The sequence below is a fragment of the Notamacropus eugenii genome, chromosome 4 (assembly GCF_028372415.1).
Source record: "Notamacropus eugenii isolate mMacEug1 chromosome 4, mMacEug1.pri_v2, whole genome shotgun sequence".
In the NCBI taxonomy this organism is placed as follows: domain Eukaryota; kingdom Metazoa; phylum Chordata; class Mammalia; order Diprotodontia; family Macropodidae; genus Notamacropus; species Notamacropus eugenii.
In genome coordinates, this window is record NC_092875.1 from 259,217,389 (window position 1) to 259,239,304 (window position 21,916).

The window sequence follows — 21,916 nt, forward strand, 5'->3', positions numbered from 1 at the left end:
ATACATTCTTCCCTTTTTCTTCTTGGGGATGTGGTGAGAGAAAATGAGGTAAGAGGGCATAATGTGTTGTGGTATGCAAGGGACATGAGCATAGTATACTAGCAAAGAAGGACTGCTTTTATGAAGAGCCAAAAGAAATGCTTTTTAACAATTAAGAAAATTAAAAAATAGAAGAGATTGCCTTGGGGAGAGGATGAAAACAGTAAGTGCCCTAACACAGCGGATCTTGAAGCAGATATTGAATGACCACTTTTGGGAATGTTGCAGCTAGAATTAATGATTTGGACAGGGGTTGGTCTAGGAGACCCCTCATCTCCTTTCTCTCTCTACATTTATAATTCTATTTAGAGGTAGCTAGTTCTATATAGATAAACTTGGAGCACGAAGTGGAGCAATATAGATAAGCCACTGAGGCTGGACTCAGGAAGACCAGTTCAAATCTAATCTCAGATATTTACTAAATGTGTGATCCTGAGCAAGTCTCTTAACCTCTATTTGCTTAAATTTTTTCAGCCGTAAAATAGGGAAAATAATAATTTCTGTCTTTCGGGACACAGAGCAGATGCTTAATAAATGCTTGTTGCTCTTTTCCCTCTGCCAACAGGCCAGGTAAATTCCCAAATATAGAAATTAAGGAAAGTTTCTAAGGAACAAGATTTCAGGAAGTAATCTTTTCTAAGGATTGGTAGCGTTCTGTATATTATCACTGGAGATATGGTAGTAACCTTGCTGGATGTGTTTCCAAGGAACTCATACACTTGTAGGACTTTTAAGTTATTAAGTTCTTAGAGTTCTTAGACATGTCCAAAATAATAAACAAGCTCACAGAATACTTAGTCAAATTGGGACATGATCAGACTATAAAAAAGGAGCCAAGAATATTTTGGTTCTCTCGCTAGACTTTGAAGACAATGCTGCAGAAGATAAATACCATGGTATAGTGGAAGGTATGATGAATTAGGGGATCAAAGGACCAGGGTTCAAATGATGAGCAGATCATGAGCAAACCACTTAACCTCTGTGAGCCTTAGCTATCTTGTCTATAAAATGAAAGAGTTGCTTGTGGAGTCCCTCGTAGCTCTCATTTTATGGTCCTATCTGGACACTCTCCTTTAAAACAATCTTTGATGTAACTTTCAAAAAGAGGAAAGTACAAAGCTCAAAGGATCATCTATCTGACTGGATATGGTAGCTCAAACACCTGAGTTCAAACCTAGTCTCAGATACTTGCTAGCTGTGTGACCCTGGACAAGTCACAACCTCGGTTTACCTCAGTTTCCTCTTCTTTACAACAGGAATAACACCTGCCTGACAGGGTTGTCATGAAGATCAAATGAGCTCTTTGCTAAGTCTTTTGGAAACCTTAAAGAGCTATATAAATTCTAGCTATCATTAGTTCTGGTTCTAACATTCTTGTGAGCAGGGCAGAGGTAAAACTTGATAGCTGAATATGGCAGCTTGTTCAACCCTGTAACCCTGGAAAAGTGTGGGCTACTTCATAGATTGCTTAAAAAGTGCTCAAGCGTTCTCTTGGTTTGTATGATCTGGCATGAGTAGCGGGAAATTTGTACTAGATTGTTGATTATTTAATAGGGACTACCAATGGGTCTGGTACAAAATTTCAGAAACTTTGGTGCAGAAAGGTTTAAATTGGAGAGTGGCTGGAACCATGACATAGAACACTGTTGACTTGTTTAGTCTTGGAGGATAGGAACAAATCTTGTTTGTTAGCAATTGACTCAGTAACTGACTGACTTTAAAAAAACCACCATTTCTTTTCCATTACAGATCAAACCATTGGGAGCTGGCAACTCTATTACGTACCATTGACAGTTTCCAACAAATTCAGGGTGGTATTTGAAGGAACTCGAGGTATTGGCACATCAGCTGGTGGTCTCTCCATTGATGACATTAACCTTTCAGAAACACACTGTCCTCATCACATTTGGAAGATAAGCAATTTCACGGAACTCATTAGCTCGAGGGGAGCCATTTTTAGTCCTCCATTTTACTCTTCTGTAGGCTATGCCTTTCAGGTTCTATTGGATATCACGGATCAGAAGCATGTAGGGATATATTTCTTCCTGATCTCTGGAGTCTATGATGAATACCTACCATGGCCATGTCCATGGCAACAAGTCACAATGACACTATTGGATCAAAATCCCGATATTTGTCAGCGCATGTCCAGTGAGAGGAGTCTGACTACAGATCCGTTGAAGAAAATTGGTTTGTGATTTTTTAAATTGCTGATACAATATATTCATTTCACTAGAAAGCTGGGGAAGGAGAGAAGGAAAAAAAGAGAAGGAAAGATGGAGGGAAATTGGTATTAGATTGTTGATCGCTTAATAGGAACTACCAATAGGTCTGGTACAAAATTCCAGAGTCTTTGATGCAGAAAAGTTTGTGAGGAAGAATTGTAATCATTGTGGGCAAGTGAGCTCATCATCAAGAAAGATGAGCAGTAAAAGGTTCAACTGAGAAACATGGAATGAGGATGGCCACATGAGAAGCATGTGCCATTTCAAACAGTGACTCCTCCCCCTAATTCATTCACAACTTCTGACTTATTTCCCACTCCTTTCCCTGGTTACTTCATGCTCAACTATCCTGCTTCTATCAGGGTTGGATGTGGTAGTAGTATAATCCAGTTCCTGAATAAAAGGGACCTGTTTAATAAATATTGTTAAATGAATGAATGAATCAGCTTAAGCAAGAGCAACAGAGGAAAGGATGGCACTGAAGGAGAGAAACTAATTATAATTTACTCAGTGAAAAAGGATTAGTCTGTGCTATAACCATTATAATTGTTTTTGTAGTTTCTAAAAAGGAACAATATTTGGAGGATGAATTTGTGACTTTATCATTTTTTTACTGTACCCTGTGGGATATTGGTAAAGAGAAAGGCACAGTGTATCTCAAATAATTATTGCTAGCCCAAAGTTTTAACTGTATTTTGAAATGGCTAAATTGCTGTGACAGAGAAGGTAAGAGACATGGTAATCTTAGAGACAAATGGACAGAACCCAGATAGATGGATGGATGGATGGATGGATGGATGGATGGATGGGTGGATGGATGGATGGATGGGTGGGTGGATGGGTGGATGGATGGATGGATGGATGGATGGGTGGGTGGATAGGTGGATGGATGGATGGCTCAGGCTCATCACAAAATGATGTTCTGAAATATTTTTTGGGAAACCATCCTTCCTCTGATCCAATACTGAGGAACAGCATAATTGTTCCATGCTACAGGAATCAAGGTGGTCCTGGGGCAGGTTGAAAAAAGATCTATTCATTTCACTAGAACAAAAATGAACATAGAACAAAAACAGAAGTCAAGCAGTTAACTCCCTTTTGAGCATCAGAGTATATTTTAGAAATTTCCTTAGACAAATGGTAAATAGGGATGCAAGTAGGAAATAGCCTCTTTTCTTCTCTGCACTGGACTCCATAGGATGCATAGACCTCTGTGTTTTTCATTTTTGAATGTATCTTGGGGAAGACAGAGCTCAGAACTAGCACAGGAAGAACTGTGAAGTTAAGCAAAGGCCATTTTATGAATGAACTCTTCTTTTCTTTCTTCTCTCAAGGGCTTCTTTGGGCTCCCTCCCAATGCTCTATAGCGGCCCCTACTTGACTGGGGTCCCCTACTTCCAGGCCTCATTAACATGTAGCACTTTTTTCTTGGTGTCAGATCCCTTTGTTACATTGTTCCCCAGCAGACGATTACGAATTAATCTGACTAATTTAACTAAATAAATCAAATTAATCTGTATTAATATGTTGTCCTATCCATACCATATGAACAAGAAAGCCTTCAGAAAAACCATTAAAAGTTATTCCAGTGGTGGGAATTACAGTAGGTCAGTGGAACAAATATTTGGGGTTAGGATTTTTGGTACTTCTCTAGCTATATTCCACTGTGGTCATCAACTCAGCCTACTGAGCAGGCCTCTTGCCTACTACATATTCTATTAACATCAAGCACACAGTAACAAGTTCCACACATCTGGCAGAGAAATTATCTCAGACTATATATAGCCTTTATTTTCTTGATTTTCCTAACTTCAAGCTCAGACTATTGTACTATTATTTTTTCAACCTCACAAAAACATGAGCTTACTGTACATAACCCAGGAAAATGAATTGCTCTTTCAGGTAAGGAAGAGGAAATGTATCTTTGGGACAAGCCCTCCAAGGTAGGAGTGAACGCAACTTTCCCTAATGGAACTTCATATAGCAGAGGTCCAGGATACGGAATTGGTGCCTACATAACTTACAAATGGATGCAACGCAGAGATTTTATCAAAGGAGATACTGGTTACATCCTTCTGACCATGGAAAGTATGTCAATAGAAAATGACTTTCCTGTAGAGAATGTTTTTCTTTATGTGGCAATAGGTGACTCACCACGTACTTTCTGTGTTCTGTTTTCAGGTATATAACATGTGTTCCTAGGAGAAAAGAGAAATAGTTTCACACACACCTAAGATATTTATAGTATGAACCAAATAATTGAGCTGTAGCTCAGTGAGGGTTCCTGGAGTAAGGAAGAATCGTATTCAGCTAATACAAATCTTTTACTTGGTCAACTGGGAGAAAGGATTGCATGTTAGAAAGACCCCTGGTCTGAAAGTGATTGTTCCTGGGTTCTGGTTTCAGTACTACTACTACTACTAATTATCCACATGAATTAGTTGTAAAATTCTCTAGGATTAAGCCATAGCTTCTCATTGATAACATGAGAAAGTTGGACTAGATGACCTTTAAGGTCCTTTTCACAAGCACAGATCTAAGAAATCTATTTTGGAAGCTAATTAAACTGAAGCTATTGATTATCCTGTTACAGAGAACACACATTAAGATAGAAAGAGACTGTCTTAGGTTTGTTGAAGATTCAGAAGAAAAGAAGACAAAATATAGCATATATATTTTATTAAATATTTTTTGCCTCAAAAAAACCCAAAACCCTGAAACCTGGAATATAGAGTCTAAATCAGATGCCTGAGACTTCAACATTTTGATCACTGTATTTCAACATAATTGTTTTCATTTATAATCCTATATATCTTATTTTATGCTTTGAAAGGCATTCTGAGAAATGGTTCATAGGGTTCATCAGAGTTTCAAAGGGATCTGAGATACAAAAACGTTTAAGATTCCCTGATCTATTAAAATTACTCGTCACCCAAACCATTCATTCTTTTTTTAAAGTAAGCTTCATTGATACCTTTTCTCTTTACAGTATTATTATTTCTGTAAGTTATATGTGTGTGTATGTGCTTGTTTCTTTACTTATATTTTTGGTGGTAAGAATAGTTGCCTGTTTACCTCTCAAAACAGGCAAGTTGTGGCAGTCGATAAGTGCTTATCAATACGTCCACAGGTTCATGATTTCAGCTTGATGAGTGCCCTTTTCATTGATCCAAATAACAACCTTTACGTACCTTATACATAATGTTATGAGCTTCTCTGACCAATAGAACTATCATTTGGTGCTTGGTCTTCTTATGCTGAATGCCTCCAAGTTGGGCTGGGCTGAGCTTTGGGCAAAGGACCTACTTGGAAGTTTTTCATCTGGGTTTAGACCAGTTGTGTGCTGACAAATGTTTAACAGCGGCTCTCCAGAAAAATATATGTGCAAGACATGATTTTAAGTTTAATCTGAATTTTTAACATTTCTCTATTCCTTTCTTATATCCATATAATCAGTGAAACAATAATTCAAGTTCTGATAAATAGCATTTTCTGTTGTTCCGAAGAGTAAATGTTCATACTGAGAGTTCAACAATCAGTTTTTGCAAGCTGGGTAGAACTGGTACCAGCACATCCCTGGACCTGCCAGAGCTTGTACTCTACTAATGTTGCTTTCGACTGTCCTGGATCACCTTTCTGTCATGACAAGAAAACAGAATATGGTTCATATTTCAATTTCAATACTTCTCATGTTTTGGTAATTAGCTATAATTTATTTCATGTTAAGCATACCTTGTGAGGAGAAGTTTGGCATGGAGAGTAGAGAACTGGCATCCGAGTTAGGAGGACCTGGGCTTAGAGTCTTGCCTCCTATATATACTGGTCGTATGACCCTGGGCAAGGTCCTTAACCTCTCTGTTTTCCAGAGATCTTTCTAAGAAAATAAATTAGAGAATAGTTGTAAATCTGAATAGGAAGAGCTCACTATGAGCTCTGTATACTAAATCACCTACAACAACTTGTACCCTCTCTGGGTCTCAGTTTCTTTATTTGTAAAATGATACAGAGAAGACCATCTGTAACTGATGGCTCTCACATGCTCTAATCTTTATTCTCCCTGACTTAGGAGTCTAAGAGTTGATAAGTAGAGGACTTGTGATAACAAGTGGCCCAGTTCAAGGTGTTAGGAAATTTTGACTTTCATGTATTTGACAGAAACAAAGCCAGATTGTGTCTGTTGGCATACATCCCTTAGTATTGTCTTATTCTTCTGGAGGGAGATAAATATTTCTGTAGGCAAAAAAGTGACGATTTCATCAATTCTGCAGGATCCCATTTTAATTCCATATTTATAGTTTTATCTTTCTATCCCCAGTGACTGGCACATAGAAGATGCTTAAGAAATAGGTGCTTTCTGACTGATTAATAAAGGGAGGTAAAATGTAGTAACTCTGAACAGACTCAACTCTGCCAATTTCTCCCACTCTAAAAGCTCCTGAAACACACAGCATAGCATGTCTTTCTGCATTGGAATGTCCATGTCTTCTACAATATCCCCATCAAAAGGTCATCCAGCCTCCCATTGAAGACTTCCAGTGATGGAGAGCTCAGTTGCTAGTATCTCACCCTTCAGATTATCTTCTATCTACTCTGTTTATATCTTTGATATAATTGGTTATTTATATGCTATCTATTCCATTAAAATGTATACTCCTTGAGGGCAGATATAGATTGTTTTTTTTCTTTGTATCCCTTGCACTTAGCACCATGACCGGCACATATTAAGTGCTTAATATTAACAAGTGATTGTTGACTGATTGGGCCCTCAATTTCTACAGGGCTGTAAGTGTTCTGCCATAATCACAATCCCAGAATTTAAGATCCTGTGGTTATTGAAACAAAAACTAACCTCTGTCCATGTACCCTTTTCTTCTTCAGACATATCAAAACTCAGATTCACTGATTCATTATTTTTCCCTACAATGGGGCCAGTCCTTCCAACGAAACCTCAGACAAATCTCTGTACCAACTTCACCTGTCAGAATGATGGCATCTGTGTTATCCGCCATGCCAAAGAAGAATGCAGGTAAGAAGACATCTTAATATATCCAGACATACTTTGCTCTATTTGGTTTCTTTGTGAAATGTCTTTTGTAACAAAAAAAAATGAAGTTTGAAAGCTGGTGAAAAGCATCTTCCCTCTGCCAACAACTCTCACAATGCTGTCCATAGAATATTCATAGACTCTTATGATCATAGATTTAGGGTTGGAAAGGACCTGAGAGTTCATTGAGTCCAATCCTCTGATTTTACAGATGAGGGAACTAAGGCTCACAAGCAGAATAGGCAGATTCAGGATTTTAATGCAAATCTCTTGATTCCAATTTTCTATTGCAAGTGCCTTTGCACTGTAATTCATTTTATGTCCTCCAAGGGCTGGTAATGAAAATAATGACATTGCTTATGAAGAAAAAATGAAAAATACTCCACTAAATTTTAATTCTGATGGGTTCTTATGTTTTACTTTATGAAAAATTATCCTTTAATAAAATAAAATTGTCATTTTGCCATATTATTTTGAAAAATATTCTCATGAAAATAAGGTTTATTTTGTAGAAGAATCACAGCAGTATGAGTCACAGGTACTTTTGAAAAACTTTATCTTCAAATAAAATTAATACAAAATCATGACTTAGTATAGTCTAGAAAATGTTACTCCCTTTTACCCTTTCATTGTGGGGGTTCATGACTTCATTCTCTAAGTACCTCTTTGTCTTTACAGGATTCTTACACTATACCAAAGATTTCACCGATGTGATGTAATGTTTTGCTGAGGTATTAACACACACAGTACAATTAGCCAAAGGAGCAACAAAAGATTCACAGGGTCATAGCTAGCACAGTTAGACCCCAAATAAATTATGAAAAATAACCAATAAAAAAGTAGAAATTCAGTCATATCACAAAAATCCAATACAATTCATTGCTTTCAAAGCTGCTTGGGAAACACTGACCTACATACATCTATAAGAATTACCATGGGACTGCAAAGCAATGAGGGACTGCAAAAATAAAAATAAAATATTTCAAGTTCCAGAAACTGTAATAGTATGGGGAAAATACAGTTAAATCAAGAAGTACATGGGGAGAAGACATACATGTTCCACATATAACCTTAAAAACCTTCTAAGTAAGCCTCAGATTTGGTAAAAAAAAATTTTTTTTACAAAAAGCTTTCATCATGAATACTTTTAAAGTGATCATTTATTAGATTTACACATATACGTATGATGCAATTCAGTAGTTAGGTAATGATCTCTTCTCAGTCTTCTTTCTTCCAGATCTTTTTGCAACCTTTGACATGGTCAATCACTCAGAAGACTTTGTACTCTCTCCTCTCTAGATTTTCATGACACTGCTTTCCCCTGGTTCTCCTCCAGGTCTTACCTACTAATGGTAGGTATCCCTAACTGTGGGTGTTTCCACTCCCCCACAAGACTCTGTCCTAGGGCCTCTTCTCTTCTCTTTTTGTACTATATTAGTGATCTCATCGGGTTCCATGGGCTGAATTAAATCTCTATACTAAAGATTCTTAGATCTACATATATAATCTGATCCTCTTGCTTGCTCTCTAGTCTCACATCACAAGCTGCTCCTTGGACATCTCAAACTGAATTTCCCACACAGCTCATTATCTTTTCCCCAAACCCCTTCCTCATCCCAACTTTTGTATTTCTGTCAAGGTTCACTCAGGCTCTCAACCTTGGTGTATCCTCGAATCCTAACTTATACTCACCCCACATATCCAATCTGTTGCCAAGTCTTGTTTCTACCTTCACAGCATCTATTATATAGATCCCCTTTTCTTCACTTACAAGGCTACCTTATTACAGAACTTCTCCTCACCTGTGGGCTATTGCCTGCTCATAAACTCACTGCTCCAAGTCTCTGCCTACTCCAGAATATACACTAGTTGCCAAACTAGATTGCCAACATGATCCTCCTTAAATACAGGTTTGACCACCTTACTTCTATACTCAGTAAACTCTCATATCTGCATGGAAAGTTGTTTTCTATTTTAATTATGTCATGCATACAATAATGTCAAGAACAATGGATGGAAAACATTGCCAAGGAGAAAGTTTGAACCTATCATGGTCCAGCCTACCCTTAGATGTATTATCATCCCTCTTGAATAGAACTGAGTATGGTTTTCAAATCAAAAAGAGACATACCAAAACATCATATACATATTCATAAACATAAACTACCCATCTGTCTATAAATTATCTATCTGTAACATCAAATAATGCAGTTCCACAAAAAACCCACATTTATTTAGCTATTCATCCCATGGAAACTTTCTCCCATGCTATACAAATGGTACTTGCCCTGAAGAAGTAAAACAATGTTAAGGTTTGCTTAACAAAAATAGAGAGTGAAGGTTTTGGGCTTGAATCCAGAGATCAAATTGAATTAATGGAAAAAGACAATTGTTGCAAAAAACCTTAGTCTTAGCTAGACAAGGAATATGAAGCATAAAGGCTATGACTGTGTATGTAAAGAAACTTCCAGGTACCCTAAAGTCAAAGTGCAACGGGACAAACATACCATGGGACAAACAAAGCAATGAACATTTTCCTCAGTCTTATATACGTATATGTATAATATATATTATATATTTATATATTTATGTGATTATAAAATATAAATTTGAGAAGCAATGTGGCCTGTTAGATGAAGAGCCTTCCTTAAGGCAAGGAACACTTGGTTTCACATCCTTTCTCTGACACGTACTGGTTGAATGATCCTTGGCAACCTCTCTGCTCTAGAGTCTAGTCTGTGTCTAGATAACTCTCTAAGGCTCTAAGTTCTAAAAAAATGTTTACATGCATCAGTGGAAAGATTCTTCATCTGGCTGAGAATTCCCTTCATCTATAAAGTTTCAGGATTAGTCACGATCTCTTTCCTAAAAAGCATAATGATAGTTTTAGAAAATATCCATACAACGTCCACACTTCTAAAATGTTAACAGTACAGTGCAGTATGAAAAAAGTTACAGCAACTATGGAAAGATGAATACTTCCTTGTCAAAAAGGAAGGCTTATGGATGTTCTCAGAGCACAGAATGAATAATGAATCAATCAACAAGTATTGATCAAGTACCCTGATTGAGTGATCAAACATGCCCTGCACTACCATAGGCTTACAAATACAAAGAATAAAACGATCCCTACTGTCAAGGAGTTTCCATTCTAATGGGGGAAGTAACAACTATGTGTAAAAACTTACACAGCAGGAACATACAATGATTAAGTACAAATAAATACAAAGGTGTTAAATGCAAGCTAATTCAAAAGGGAGGTTACTAGTAGTTGGGCAGATCAGGAAAGTCTTCCTGAAGAAGATAGGGCCTTAGCTTCATCAAAAGGGGATTCCGTGAGCTAGAGATGAGGAGGCAGAACATTCCAGGCATGAGGAATGCCCAGTGCAAAGGAAGGAAAAAGTCCCAGAGGTGGGAAATGAAGCATAGAATATGAGAAAGAAGTCAATTTGGCTGGCTCTCATACTGCAGGAGAGAGAGTACCATTCAATGAAGTCAGAAAGAAAAGTTGGGGCCAGGTCATGTAGGCATTTAAATAGTAAACAGTGGAGTTTATAATGTGTCCTGGAAGCAATAGGAGGCCACTGGAATTGGAGAAGTATGGGAGTCACATAGTCCGCAGTCTAAGGAAAGTTATCTTGGCAACATAGGATGAACATGAGGTAGGGAGATCAATTAGAAAACTCTTGAACGACCATGTTCTGACTTCAGCATTTATTGGCTGTGTGACCTTGGCAGGTCACAACTCCTTGGCTTTAATTTTCTCCTCTACGAAATGAGGGAGTTTGAACAAATTATCTCAAAGGCCCTTCTAGCTCTACATTCTATGATTCTACCCAAACAATGAGCTCTTTCAGGTACACCACACTGTGCTTCCTTGAAGGAAAAGGGTCACAAATACATTATCTATATCTATAACTATATCTATCTGTCTGGTGGGTCCAAGTTTTGGGCGCAGGGAGTAGATGCTGATAGTGTGTGTTACAGATGACAGTCCTATTCATGGGCTAATCCTATTTGAGCTTTGGAACCTTTCTACTACCATCTGGAAAGAAATTTTATTCTCCCTGACTCATTGCATCCTTATGATTTCCATAAAAAAGCCTAGGTTATACAACCTCTAGACATGTCCTAGATTGGGATCTATTCATCACTTTCCCCATGATTGTCTACTCTGACTTCATCCCATAACTTACTGTATCTTTCCCAAAGTCAGGGCAAGGATGATGCATGGCTCCATCTTAACAGCAGATATATTTTAGGCTCCCAATACTGTAGTCAAAAATTACACAATTCAACATTTTCAACTCAGAAAATATATGTTTTCCAGTGACATTTCCTTCCGTGGAGTGGCTGACATCATTCTGAACATGACCAGACTGAATGTTGACTAAATAACTTTTTTTTAAAAGCATGTCTTGTGAGCATGTTTCAAAGTACAATTTCTTATTCTGCAGGTGTCGATCTGGGAAAATCCAGTGGCACATGGGAAAAAACTGTGAGATCGAGGCTTCTATCTGGAATTCTTTAATTGTAGAAGTTCTGTTTGCTGCAGCTGTATTTCTTATAATGCTGATAGTGGCTTATGTGAGTGTTCGCTGTGTTAAGAAGAAATATGATATAAAGAACTAACCCATCAAATATGACCTTAGAACATGTAAGTATGAAATAAACATACACTAAATAAAAATACTAAAAGGAAGTCATACTCTGAGCCATTAAAATAGCAGGTTTTGGTCCTAGAGAATAATGAAATATATCCCCCTTCCTTGGCACAGCAGTGTGGGCCTGTATGTAGTCATGATACTATTTGTTTTTGCTGGACTGATTTTCTTTGTTATAAGAGAGCGTTTAATTCTAGAGGGTCAGAGAGATGTATCCAAAAGTAATATAAAAACGAAAGTCATCCATAGAATATATTTTTGTAAAGAAGCCGGAGGCTATAAGTACTGTACATAATAAAAGGTAAGGGCAGGGCTGTAAGGATTTACTTCTGGGTGCTAGGATATTTTTCCCTTTTATGTGTAAGAAATTATGACAGGTGCTATTACTATTTTCATTTTGTGAAAGAGGAAACGGATATAAACAGAGGTTAAGTGACTTGGTCAATGTCAGAGAGCAAATAAGTATCTGAAGCAGGCCTTGAACACCGGGCTTCCTGACTCCAGGGCCAGAACTCTATCCTCTGCACCACCCAGTGCCTCATAAGGGCATACAACCTGCTCATATTATATAGCTTGTTTCAAAGGTTTGATTTGAGCCCAGGTCTTCCTGACTCCAAAGCTAGCATTCATTCTACTACTAAAAATGCTAAGAATAGATAATTCTTAGTTATCAACTCTCATAGTTTACACGGTACTTTTTAAAAGAAAGGGGGGGGAGGTTATAATTTAGTTTTAGAATGTTTTTGTTTCAAATTTACATTTAAATATGGATATAGTGAATATCCTGGGTATTCAAATCTGATAGTGAAGCCACAGTAGGGAAAGGGGTTATTTCCACTAGTCTTGCTCTTCTGCTATAATACATCTTGCTTTTCATTCCACTTAGGGAAGGGATAGATCATGTCAGTAGAGAGGATGGTCTTCTCCCTGACCTCCGGCCTGCTGACTCATATTTTCTTTGAAAAAGCACTGAGACATGGTGATGAGGATAAAGCGTTGGGAGGCAGTAAGGATACTGAGGAAAGAACACTGTCATGAGATGACCTGGCTCTATCCACCTTCTGTCTCTGATCCTTACCACCTGTGTGACCTTGGACAATCTGCTTAAATCTCCTTGGGCCTGTCGGCTCATCTTTAAAGTGAGGGGATCGGACCAGATTACTCCTGAGAAGCCTTCCAGTTTTAGCCAAGACTACTTAAAGGCTTTTCTTATTGGCCAAATCTAGGTTGGAGAAGACTTTGGAGCTTGTTCCTCTAGAGAAGATTCCTAAATGCTTCAAGCAGAGTTAGGAGCAAAAAGGTGCAAGAGTTGAGCAGAGGTCTTCACCACTGGCCTCATATAATTCACAAATTTCAAGTCACCCACATTTTCATTATTGGGGTCAAGCTTGATACCTCACTTCCCTCATCCCTGACTCAGTTGCACAGATATGTTGTTTTTATCTCCCCCAGATCTCACATATTCACCTCTTTTTTCATGCTTCTCGAGCCACCCTCCCTCTCCCCCTAAGTTCAGATCTTTATCACTTTCTCCCTGGACTATTCTAACAGCCTCCTAATTGGTCTTCTTGCCTCAAGACTCTCCTCACTCCAATCCATCCACCACACAGCTACCAAAGGTGATTTTCCTAAATTAAATCATCCCAGTATTCAATAAACTTCAGTGGGCTTCCTCTTACCTCTAGGATCAAATACAGATTTCTTTCCTTGATACTGAAAGCTCTTTACAACTTGATTACAATAGAGCACTTCAACCTTATCATACATTATAATAATATCATATTATATCAAATATATATCATTTTACCATTACATATGATTATATATATCATTATAATATCATAGTATATCAAACATATAATATCAAAAACTTATAATAACATCAACGTTATTCCCCTCTATGTAGCCCAATTTCTACCAGACAGGTCTCCTTGCTGTTACTCACACAAAACTTTCCACCTTCAATCTCCTGGCCTTGCACTAACCTTCTCCCATGTCTGGGAGGCATTCTGTCCTCTTCCCTATGTCTTAGAATGCCTGATTTCCTTTAAGACTCAAATTAAGTTCCTCTTTCTGCCTGAAGCCTCATATCTACTTTATATGCATTTTACATGTATAAGTGTATGTGTGTATCCTTTAAGGTACTTAAAAAATTCTTAAGTGATTGATTGAGATGAAAAGAAAGAGAGAGGGGAGGAAAGAGAGAGAGAAAGAGAGGGGAAGGCAATAATCAAGGGGATCACTGTAGACCCTCTGCAACAGATGGCACCTGAGTTCTCTTTAATAATAAATAGGGAATTCTATTAGGCAGACTACATAAGGAATGTATTACAGACATGGGGAATTATTTGTGCAAAGGTGCAAAAAGAGAAGATAGAATAGTGTGTATGAATCATGTATGTAGAAGGGTTAGCAGACCAGTTTGACTCTAATACAGATTTCATTAATGAGAGTGATCTGAAATAAGACTGGAAATGAACCAGATTGTGAAGAGCTTTAAATGCTAAGCATTCTGAGTTTCATCTTAGAAGCAACTGGGATCCATTGAAAATTTTTGAGAGAGGAGAGGCATCATGACATGTTCAGTCTTTCTGTTAACAATACTAGTTGAAAGCTGTATTGAAGAGGGAAGAAAGTGAATGCAAGAAGATAAATTAGGAGGGCATTGCAGCAGTCCAGGTGAAGTGTGGCTAAGTGGTACAGGGGATGGAGACCTGGACCTGGAGTCAGGACGACAAGAATTCAAATTTTGCCTCAGATGCTTACTAGTGATATAACCTTGGGAAAGTCACTTAACTTCTGTCTGCCTTAGTTTCCTCATCAATAAAATAGAAATAATTGTATATGTCTCCTAGGATTGTAAGGATTAAATGAGATAATATTTGTACAGTGCAATGCAAACTTTAATGTTTTATATAAATGCTAGTTCTTATTATTTAAGAGATTAGGGCTTGAATGTGGGTGGTTGCCATGTCAGCCATTAAAAAGATATTGTGGAGGTAATCTCAATAAGATTTAGCAGCTGATTAGATATAAGGCAATGTAGAGTTTAAGAAGGTTGGTCTTTTCTCTCAAAAGAAATAGGGAAATTTAGAGCTGGAAAAGTTAAGAGGAAAGACAATGAAGACAATTCCTCCCAGTTGCCAAAGCAATATTCCTTACATACAGGTCCAATCTTGTCATACCCCTCTTCAACAAGGTCCAGTGGCTCCCTGTTGTTTCTAGTTTCACATCATGCTTTCTTCTTACATGTTGTATTAGATTATAAGTCTTCAGGGGCAGAGACAAAGCGATTTTTTTCATTTGTGTCCCCAGTGGCTAGCATATTGCCTTACTTGTAAGATTTAAGAAATGTGCCTTGAACTCAGTCAGGTGAATTTGGTGAATTTCAGAAACAGTGGGTATGGCTGGATCTCCCTGTGGAATGATTCCAGAAAACCATTGATGGGGACTTCATTTAAAAATTAAACTACTTAACTGAAAGTCATTAAAATTATAGTTTTCACATTCATGACTATTCATAAATTGTTCTCTCTCCTCTAACAGAATATACCTTCTTGAAACCAGTTCTGAAGATATTAAACAGCAAAAACAACACTAATAATAGAAAAAAAATTGAAAAATGTCTTGCTTCCTCCTCGTGGATTTACCCAGGAAAAATTTCAGATGTGAGAAATGACAGTTTGTTTTGAACCTGTGATCACTTTGTTGTGTTGTTGTGTTGAAAACATGCTCTCTATAATAATTGGAAAGACTGTCAATGGATCTTTTTCTCCCCAAAGTCATTCCATTTCAATGTCAGTTCAGTAATATTGATGTCTTTAAAAGAGATAGCTCAAAGTGTTCATGAGAAAAATTCCTGCCCATCATAGGGGTCTGCAACTCTTCAGAAGTGCCATGTTTAGTCACCAATCCCTATTCTTGGGGTGCACGAATGGCACCTCCCCACAACTCCAGCCACTGTGTCATTTGAAGTTATCTCCTATGCTTCCTTTGGCTAGAGGTGGTCTAGCTCTCTGTCTGAGGATGTGAGATTGGGCAGAACAATGAGTGGAACTAGAGCTGGACTTGGTGTCAGGGGAGTTGGGTTTGAATTTTACCTCTGCTCCTTTATGAACCTGGGCAAATGCTCTGGAGGGCACCTCAGTTTCTTTACCTACAGAATGAGGGTTTATTCTCTCCTACCTCATATCCAATCAGTTAATAGATCCTATTGTATCCACCTCTCCAAAATTCTTCATTCATCTCCATTTCCACTACACCTACATGAACATACACCTTTAGAACCATATAATTGGACAGTTCCAATAACTTCTTTCTGGGCACCCCTTCCTTCAATTCATCCTTCACAACCTCTTCCAGTAGAATTTTTCTTATGTGTAAGTATTGTTATGCCACTTCTCTTCTCAGAAATCTTTCTTGTCTCCTGAATACAGTTTACTTTCCTCTGCTTGACATTCAAGCTCCTTGATAACCTGGACCACCATAAGTCTTATTTCAAGTCTTATTTCCTATTTTTCATCTTCAAGCCTATAACCTTCCAGCCAAAGGTGACATCTCTTCCATTTCTAAAATTTTCTGTAGCCTCATACCTCCAGGGCTTTGCTCAAGGTATATCCTAAGGCTAGAATACTTTTTCTTCTTGTTTTCACTTATTGTGATCCCACTCATCCCTTAGAGCAGTGATGTCAAACTTAACAGGAAATGGGGACTACCAAAATTGTAGATAATATTTATCGATTAAATTTGAATCTGGTTCAGGCTGTTCTTGGAAGTGTTTTGGGATGGGTGTTTGGCATCTTTGCTTCACAGTATCCTCCCTCTCCCCAACCATTGGTGACCTTGCCTCAGACCTCACAGAGCACTACACTATCTTCTACTCATTAGTTTTGTAGCCATCTCTGCTGGTGTTGTGTTGCTCCACTAGACTGTAAGCTCTATTAGGCAGGTGCTCTAACATCTATATTGTGCATCAACCTAGAACATTGCTTTTCACTAAGCAGAGAATAAATAAATGGTTGTTAATGTCATTGTGGTCTAAGGTACTTTTCAGATCTAAGAACTCATACAATTACAATCCCATTGACACCTGGAGAAATGGAATGCTTTGGATGTAGGGTGGAATGCAGCCAGGTAATAGAAGATTCAACTTGATGCCTCCATGTCTTATGCCTTCAAAGATACTACAACCTGCATAAACTGTTCTCAGGTAGCAGAGTGAACCAAGTAAGTGGGGGAGTGGCTGGATTTCTTACTTAGGCCAGCAGACACCAGGGCCTCAGTGGTGGGGGAAGATAGGAAAGAAGCAGAGGGATAATACTCAAGGCATAGGTCTGACTATGTCACTCCATGATGTGCCCATGTCACATTATTGTTTCCTCATTACCCATGGCAAAGATAGGAGTAGTGAGCAAACCAGTGTGTCACTTGGAGGGGAAAGGTGGTTATCATGATGAGAGATGGGTGTATCCATGTCAGACTGTAACCCTGCGAATCACAGTAGTGATTCACCTCACTACTCGTACATAGGGCCACCACCAGTGATAAAGAGAGATATTCCCTTAGAGAAAATGGTATGCTGTTGTTTGGGTATCTTTTATCTGCAGATCATTGGTTTACCATTGACTCAATCAATGTGTCCTTTCCAAGATGCCAATGTCCTTAGCATTATATTTTTGAAATGGATCTCCTAGAAGAGAATTTCTTACTTTTGTCCTCAACAATTTGGCTGACTACCAGTTGCTCCCTCTATGAGTGGATATTGGATTTATCCTCTGTCTCTGGGCATCATTGCTCAACTATAAATAAAGTCTGAGATTATTTTTTCACTTAGTAGCACAAACCACTCTCTCACATATATCCCCTCCTTTCCACTTGCGTGACCATTACTCTGGAGTAGGCTCTCATTATCTCGTGACTAGACTATTGCCATGACCTCCTGATTATGGTCTCCATGCCTCAAGTCATCCTATTCCAATTCTTCTTCCACTCAGCTGTCAAAGTGATCTTCCTAAAGATTTTCCATGTTACTTCCCCCACTCCAACCCTAACCATAAACTCTAATTTTTCCCTATTACATCCAGGATTTTTTTGATGTTCATTTTTAAAATCTTGATTTCCAAATTATATGAGCCAGATTAAATATAAAATCCTCTTATAACAACCCCTGGCAGGAGGTTGGCTGCCTGCAAAACCACTTAGGATTTGTAGTTTTTCCCAACTTATTAACAGAAGAAACTCATAAGATCAGCCCTCACATGGGGGAAAGGTGGAGTCTTTGTGTTTTTTTCTGAACAGCAATTGAGGGAGGGATTTTTGTTTTGTAGGGACTCTCAGAAAACAAAGGAGGGGGGGGGCAATAGCAACATAGTAACAACAAAACCAGGACAGCTGCTGGTGTCTGGAACATCTGGAGCTCCTTTCTTTAAGACCATGACGGATGACTTCTATCTAAATGGAAGACCTGGGAGGTGCTTTTGACTATGTTTTATATTAAGCAATTACCCTAGGGGCATGAACCGAGAGAAACAAAGCAATCGAGAGGAACAGACTCGCTTTACCCTGCCCCAGCTTAAATTCTGTTTTTGTTTGTCTTAAATTTATTCTGCTAAAGATTAAATTTTCCATATTTCATATTATTTCTCGTAAATTCCTGTGGCTGACCCATTCTTAGGTTGCTGGATGTCTCTTTGCTTGCTGCATGAGGGCACAATAGGAGACACATAGAAGAATGCAGAGCTGGCAGCTGACACCCTGCACACTGGAAGAGTTGTGCTCTCTTACTGGAATCATTAGACATTTTATAACTACCTTCTCAGGGAAGAATTATTATGAATATATACCTTGTTATAGAATTCTGCCTCATAAATGCAAGTCAAATTACTCCTTGTTTGACTTTTAAAGCTCTTCACAAACCAACCTCTTCCTCTCTTTCTAGTTTCCTTATACTTTGTTCTCTTCCACATCCTTGATCTTGCCATGATGGCCTGTTTGCTGTTCCTTGGGGACAACACTCCGTGTAGGGAATGGTTTTCCTTCTCACCTCTGCCTTTGATCTTCCGCAGATGCCTTCAAAATTCAGCTCAAATGCCATTTTCTTCAAGAGCCCAGTCCCAGTCAATGCTAGTGACTTCCTTCTGAAATTACCTTCCATTTACACTATATCTTGCATAGTTCTTTTAATGTTGTCTCCTTCATGAGAATGTGAACTTTTTGAGGGCAGTAACCATGTTCTTTTTTACTTCTTTGTATCCCCAGCACTACAAATAGTGCCTGACATACAGTAAGTCCTTAATAAATACTTGTTAATTAATTGGTCAATAAGACTAAACTAGAGAGTAGTGGGTAAGCTGACTGCATTCCTGGTAGTAATGGTTTCTGGGATTTAGTAAAAAAAAATTGCTCTGGAAGATCAAGTTAAGATGACGGAATAATAGAAAAAGTACGGTAGACCCCCTTCCAGAAACTCCTTCACACAGATCTAGAAGAATCCTGATGGGGAAATCCAGGAAAAATCACAGTGAGTCATTTGTCCAGCTCAGCTTATCATAGGGAGACAGGTAAGAAGTTATGTGGCCTAGATTGGCCAGGAGGCATTCTGGCCAGGACGCCAGGGAGGCCAGAATCCAGGGAAAAGATGTGCATCAGGGCAAAAGGAGATCCTAGTCCGTACTAAGCTCTCCAGAATTATATTGGGACACCATGATGGTGACAAGTGCCAACTGAAAGCTTTGCTTACTTATGACCTAGTTTTGACTCACAGGTCCAAGACAGACCAAGAATGAATCCTCTGCATATGGGACTTCTCTGATTGAGAGGCCCTGGGCAATTTATCATGAAACGAGAAAGAAGGAAACAAGGCCCAGTAGTGTAATTCAGGGCCCCTTCCTAAACTAGGCTCATACCCCCAGCATCTAGCCTGAAGAGGAATAACCAAGGCAGGAATCCTACACTAAAGGAAAATCTATAATTCTACCATTTTGAACCTACAGAACTTTCCAGAGGGTTGAGAGGGACAGAGTTTAGCAGCAGTTTACTTTTGCAAAGACCAAACCCAAGTCAGAATCTTACAGAGCTCAGACCAATCAGGCAGCAATCAGACTTTGCCTTGGACCAGATCACTGAGAGCACTGGAAGCTTACAGGTGCTCAGCCTGTCCCTGAAATTCTAGAATCACATAACACTCAATATCTTAAGAAAGCAGCAAGAGGATGAGCTCAGACATTCCCTCCTAAAACATGACAGAGCCCAGTCCCAATATCAAGTCTAAAGTCAGGAAATAGGCTGGAAGAATGGACCAAGCCCCACTGCCCTCACCACCATCACCTTTAATTTTAGTTGTTACCATAACAGGGGAGCTCAAGACACAAATGTAGAAGAAGAGAATGATTCCAAAATATCTATAAGCAAAGTTTCACAGAAAAACACAACTTAGCCACAAACTTATCCAGAATTCTAGCATGAATTTTAAAAAAACGTTTTCATAAATAGAATGAGTGTTCTTGAGGAAAAAATTAAAATTAACCTCTAGCACATATATGCCTCTGTCAGGTTTAGTGATATAGTCTATTCCAGGGGGTGGGGAACCTATGACCTTGAGGTCACCTGTGGTCCTCTAGGTACTCAAGAATGGCCCTTTAACTGAATCCAAACTTCACAGAACAAAGGATCCTTTTTTTGGGGGGAGGGAGGAGATTTGTTCTGTGATGTTTGGATTCAGTCAAGGAGCCACACTTGAGGATCTAGAGGACCACAGGTGGCTTCAAGGCCACAGGTCACCCACCCCTGGTGGAATCTTCTGCCTTTTTGTTTTAAGTCTGTCAGATAGATGGTGGACCATGTGATCTCTAAGGTACTTTTCCATCTAACATTCTCTGTTCTGTGATCTATTTTTGTAATAGTTTACTTAAAAGAAACATAGACTAGAATAACAGAAGGAACCAGAGACCATCTATTCCCACCCTCTTTATTTTATACTTGAGGAGACTGTAAGGACCAATGAATTTAAACAATTTATTTAACATCATGTCTCTAGTCAGTGGCCTAACGAACACTTCAATCCAGGTCTTCTGCTTTGTGATCCAAGGCTTTTTGCACAACACTGTGGTTGCTACTTCCTGTCTGCAAAATGGGGCAATGAAAGAAATGATTTTTAAAGGGCCTTCCAGCTGCAACAGTGCAATTTCAGCACGATTTCCAAGTTATTTTGAACATTTAGTCCTGGTGTATAAACAATCACATATGTATTTTTTTTTTTACATATTAGATGCTCCATTGGAAGATAGTGTGGAATTCTAGATATAGGGTCAGTCTTGGAGTCAGGTTGACCTGGGTTCAAGTCATACCTCAAAAACACTCTGACCGTGTTACACTGGGCAAACCACTTAATCTCCTGGAGGCACTAAGACTATGGAGTTCAGAAAAGTTGCTGATCTGCACTGTTAGAGGGAGTTTTCTCACCAAAAATTTCCTGCACCAATAAAACAACAGTTCTAGAAATACACACACTCCTCACCTAAGGCTAAAAAATGTTCTGTCAAATTTATTTAGGTTTCTACTTTACATAATAAACTGGACACAGAGAGAGTGAAGTTCTAGGTCTATAATATACCTACTAATAATTTTGTTGTTTAGTTGTATCTGACTCTTCCTGACCTCATTTGGGTTTTCTTGGCAAATATACTGAAGCAATCTGCCATTTCCTATTCCAGCTCACTTTACAAGTGAGCTAACTGAGGCAAACAATGTTAAGTGATTTGCCCAGAGTCACACAGCTAAGCGTCTGAGGCCAGATTTTAATTCAGGAAGATGAGTTCTTCCTGACTCCAGGTTTAGCACTCTATCTACTGAACCACCTAGCTGTCTATCTATTAATAATTGCTCATATTTATATGGTATGCTTAAATTTGCAAAGTACAATACATACTTTATCTCATTTCATTCTG

At 38.5% G+C, this 21,916-nt stretch overlaps 1 protein-coding gene across 3 annotated transcripts in view; it reads left to right on the forward strand.

The window, feature by feature from the left end:
* Positions 1 to 17,002, forward strand: part of LOC140501186 (meprin A subunit beta-like) — a 48,728-nt gene extending 31,726 nt beyond the window's left edge. For all 3 annotated transcript variants that reach the window (XM_072604498.1, XM_072604499.1, XM_072604500.1), the window contains 5 exons: positions 1,789 to 2,229; positions 4,167 to 4,352; positions 7,143 to 7,290; positions 11,766 to 11,965; positions 15,519 to 17,002. In XM_072604498.1, coding sequence (XP_072460599.1) covers positions 1,789 to 2,229; positions 4,167 to 4,352; positions 7,143 to 7,290; positions 11,766 to 11,940 — 950 coding nt within the window. In that variant the 3' untranslated portion in view covers positions 11,941 to 11,965; positions 15,519 to 17,002. The remainder of the gene's footprint in view (positions 1 to 1,788; positions 2,230 to 4,166; positions 4,353 to 7,142; positions 7,291 to 11,765; positions 11,966 to 15,518) is intronic.
* The last annotated feature ends 4,914 nt before the right edge of the window (positions 17,003 to 21,916 follow it).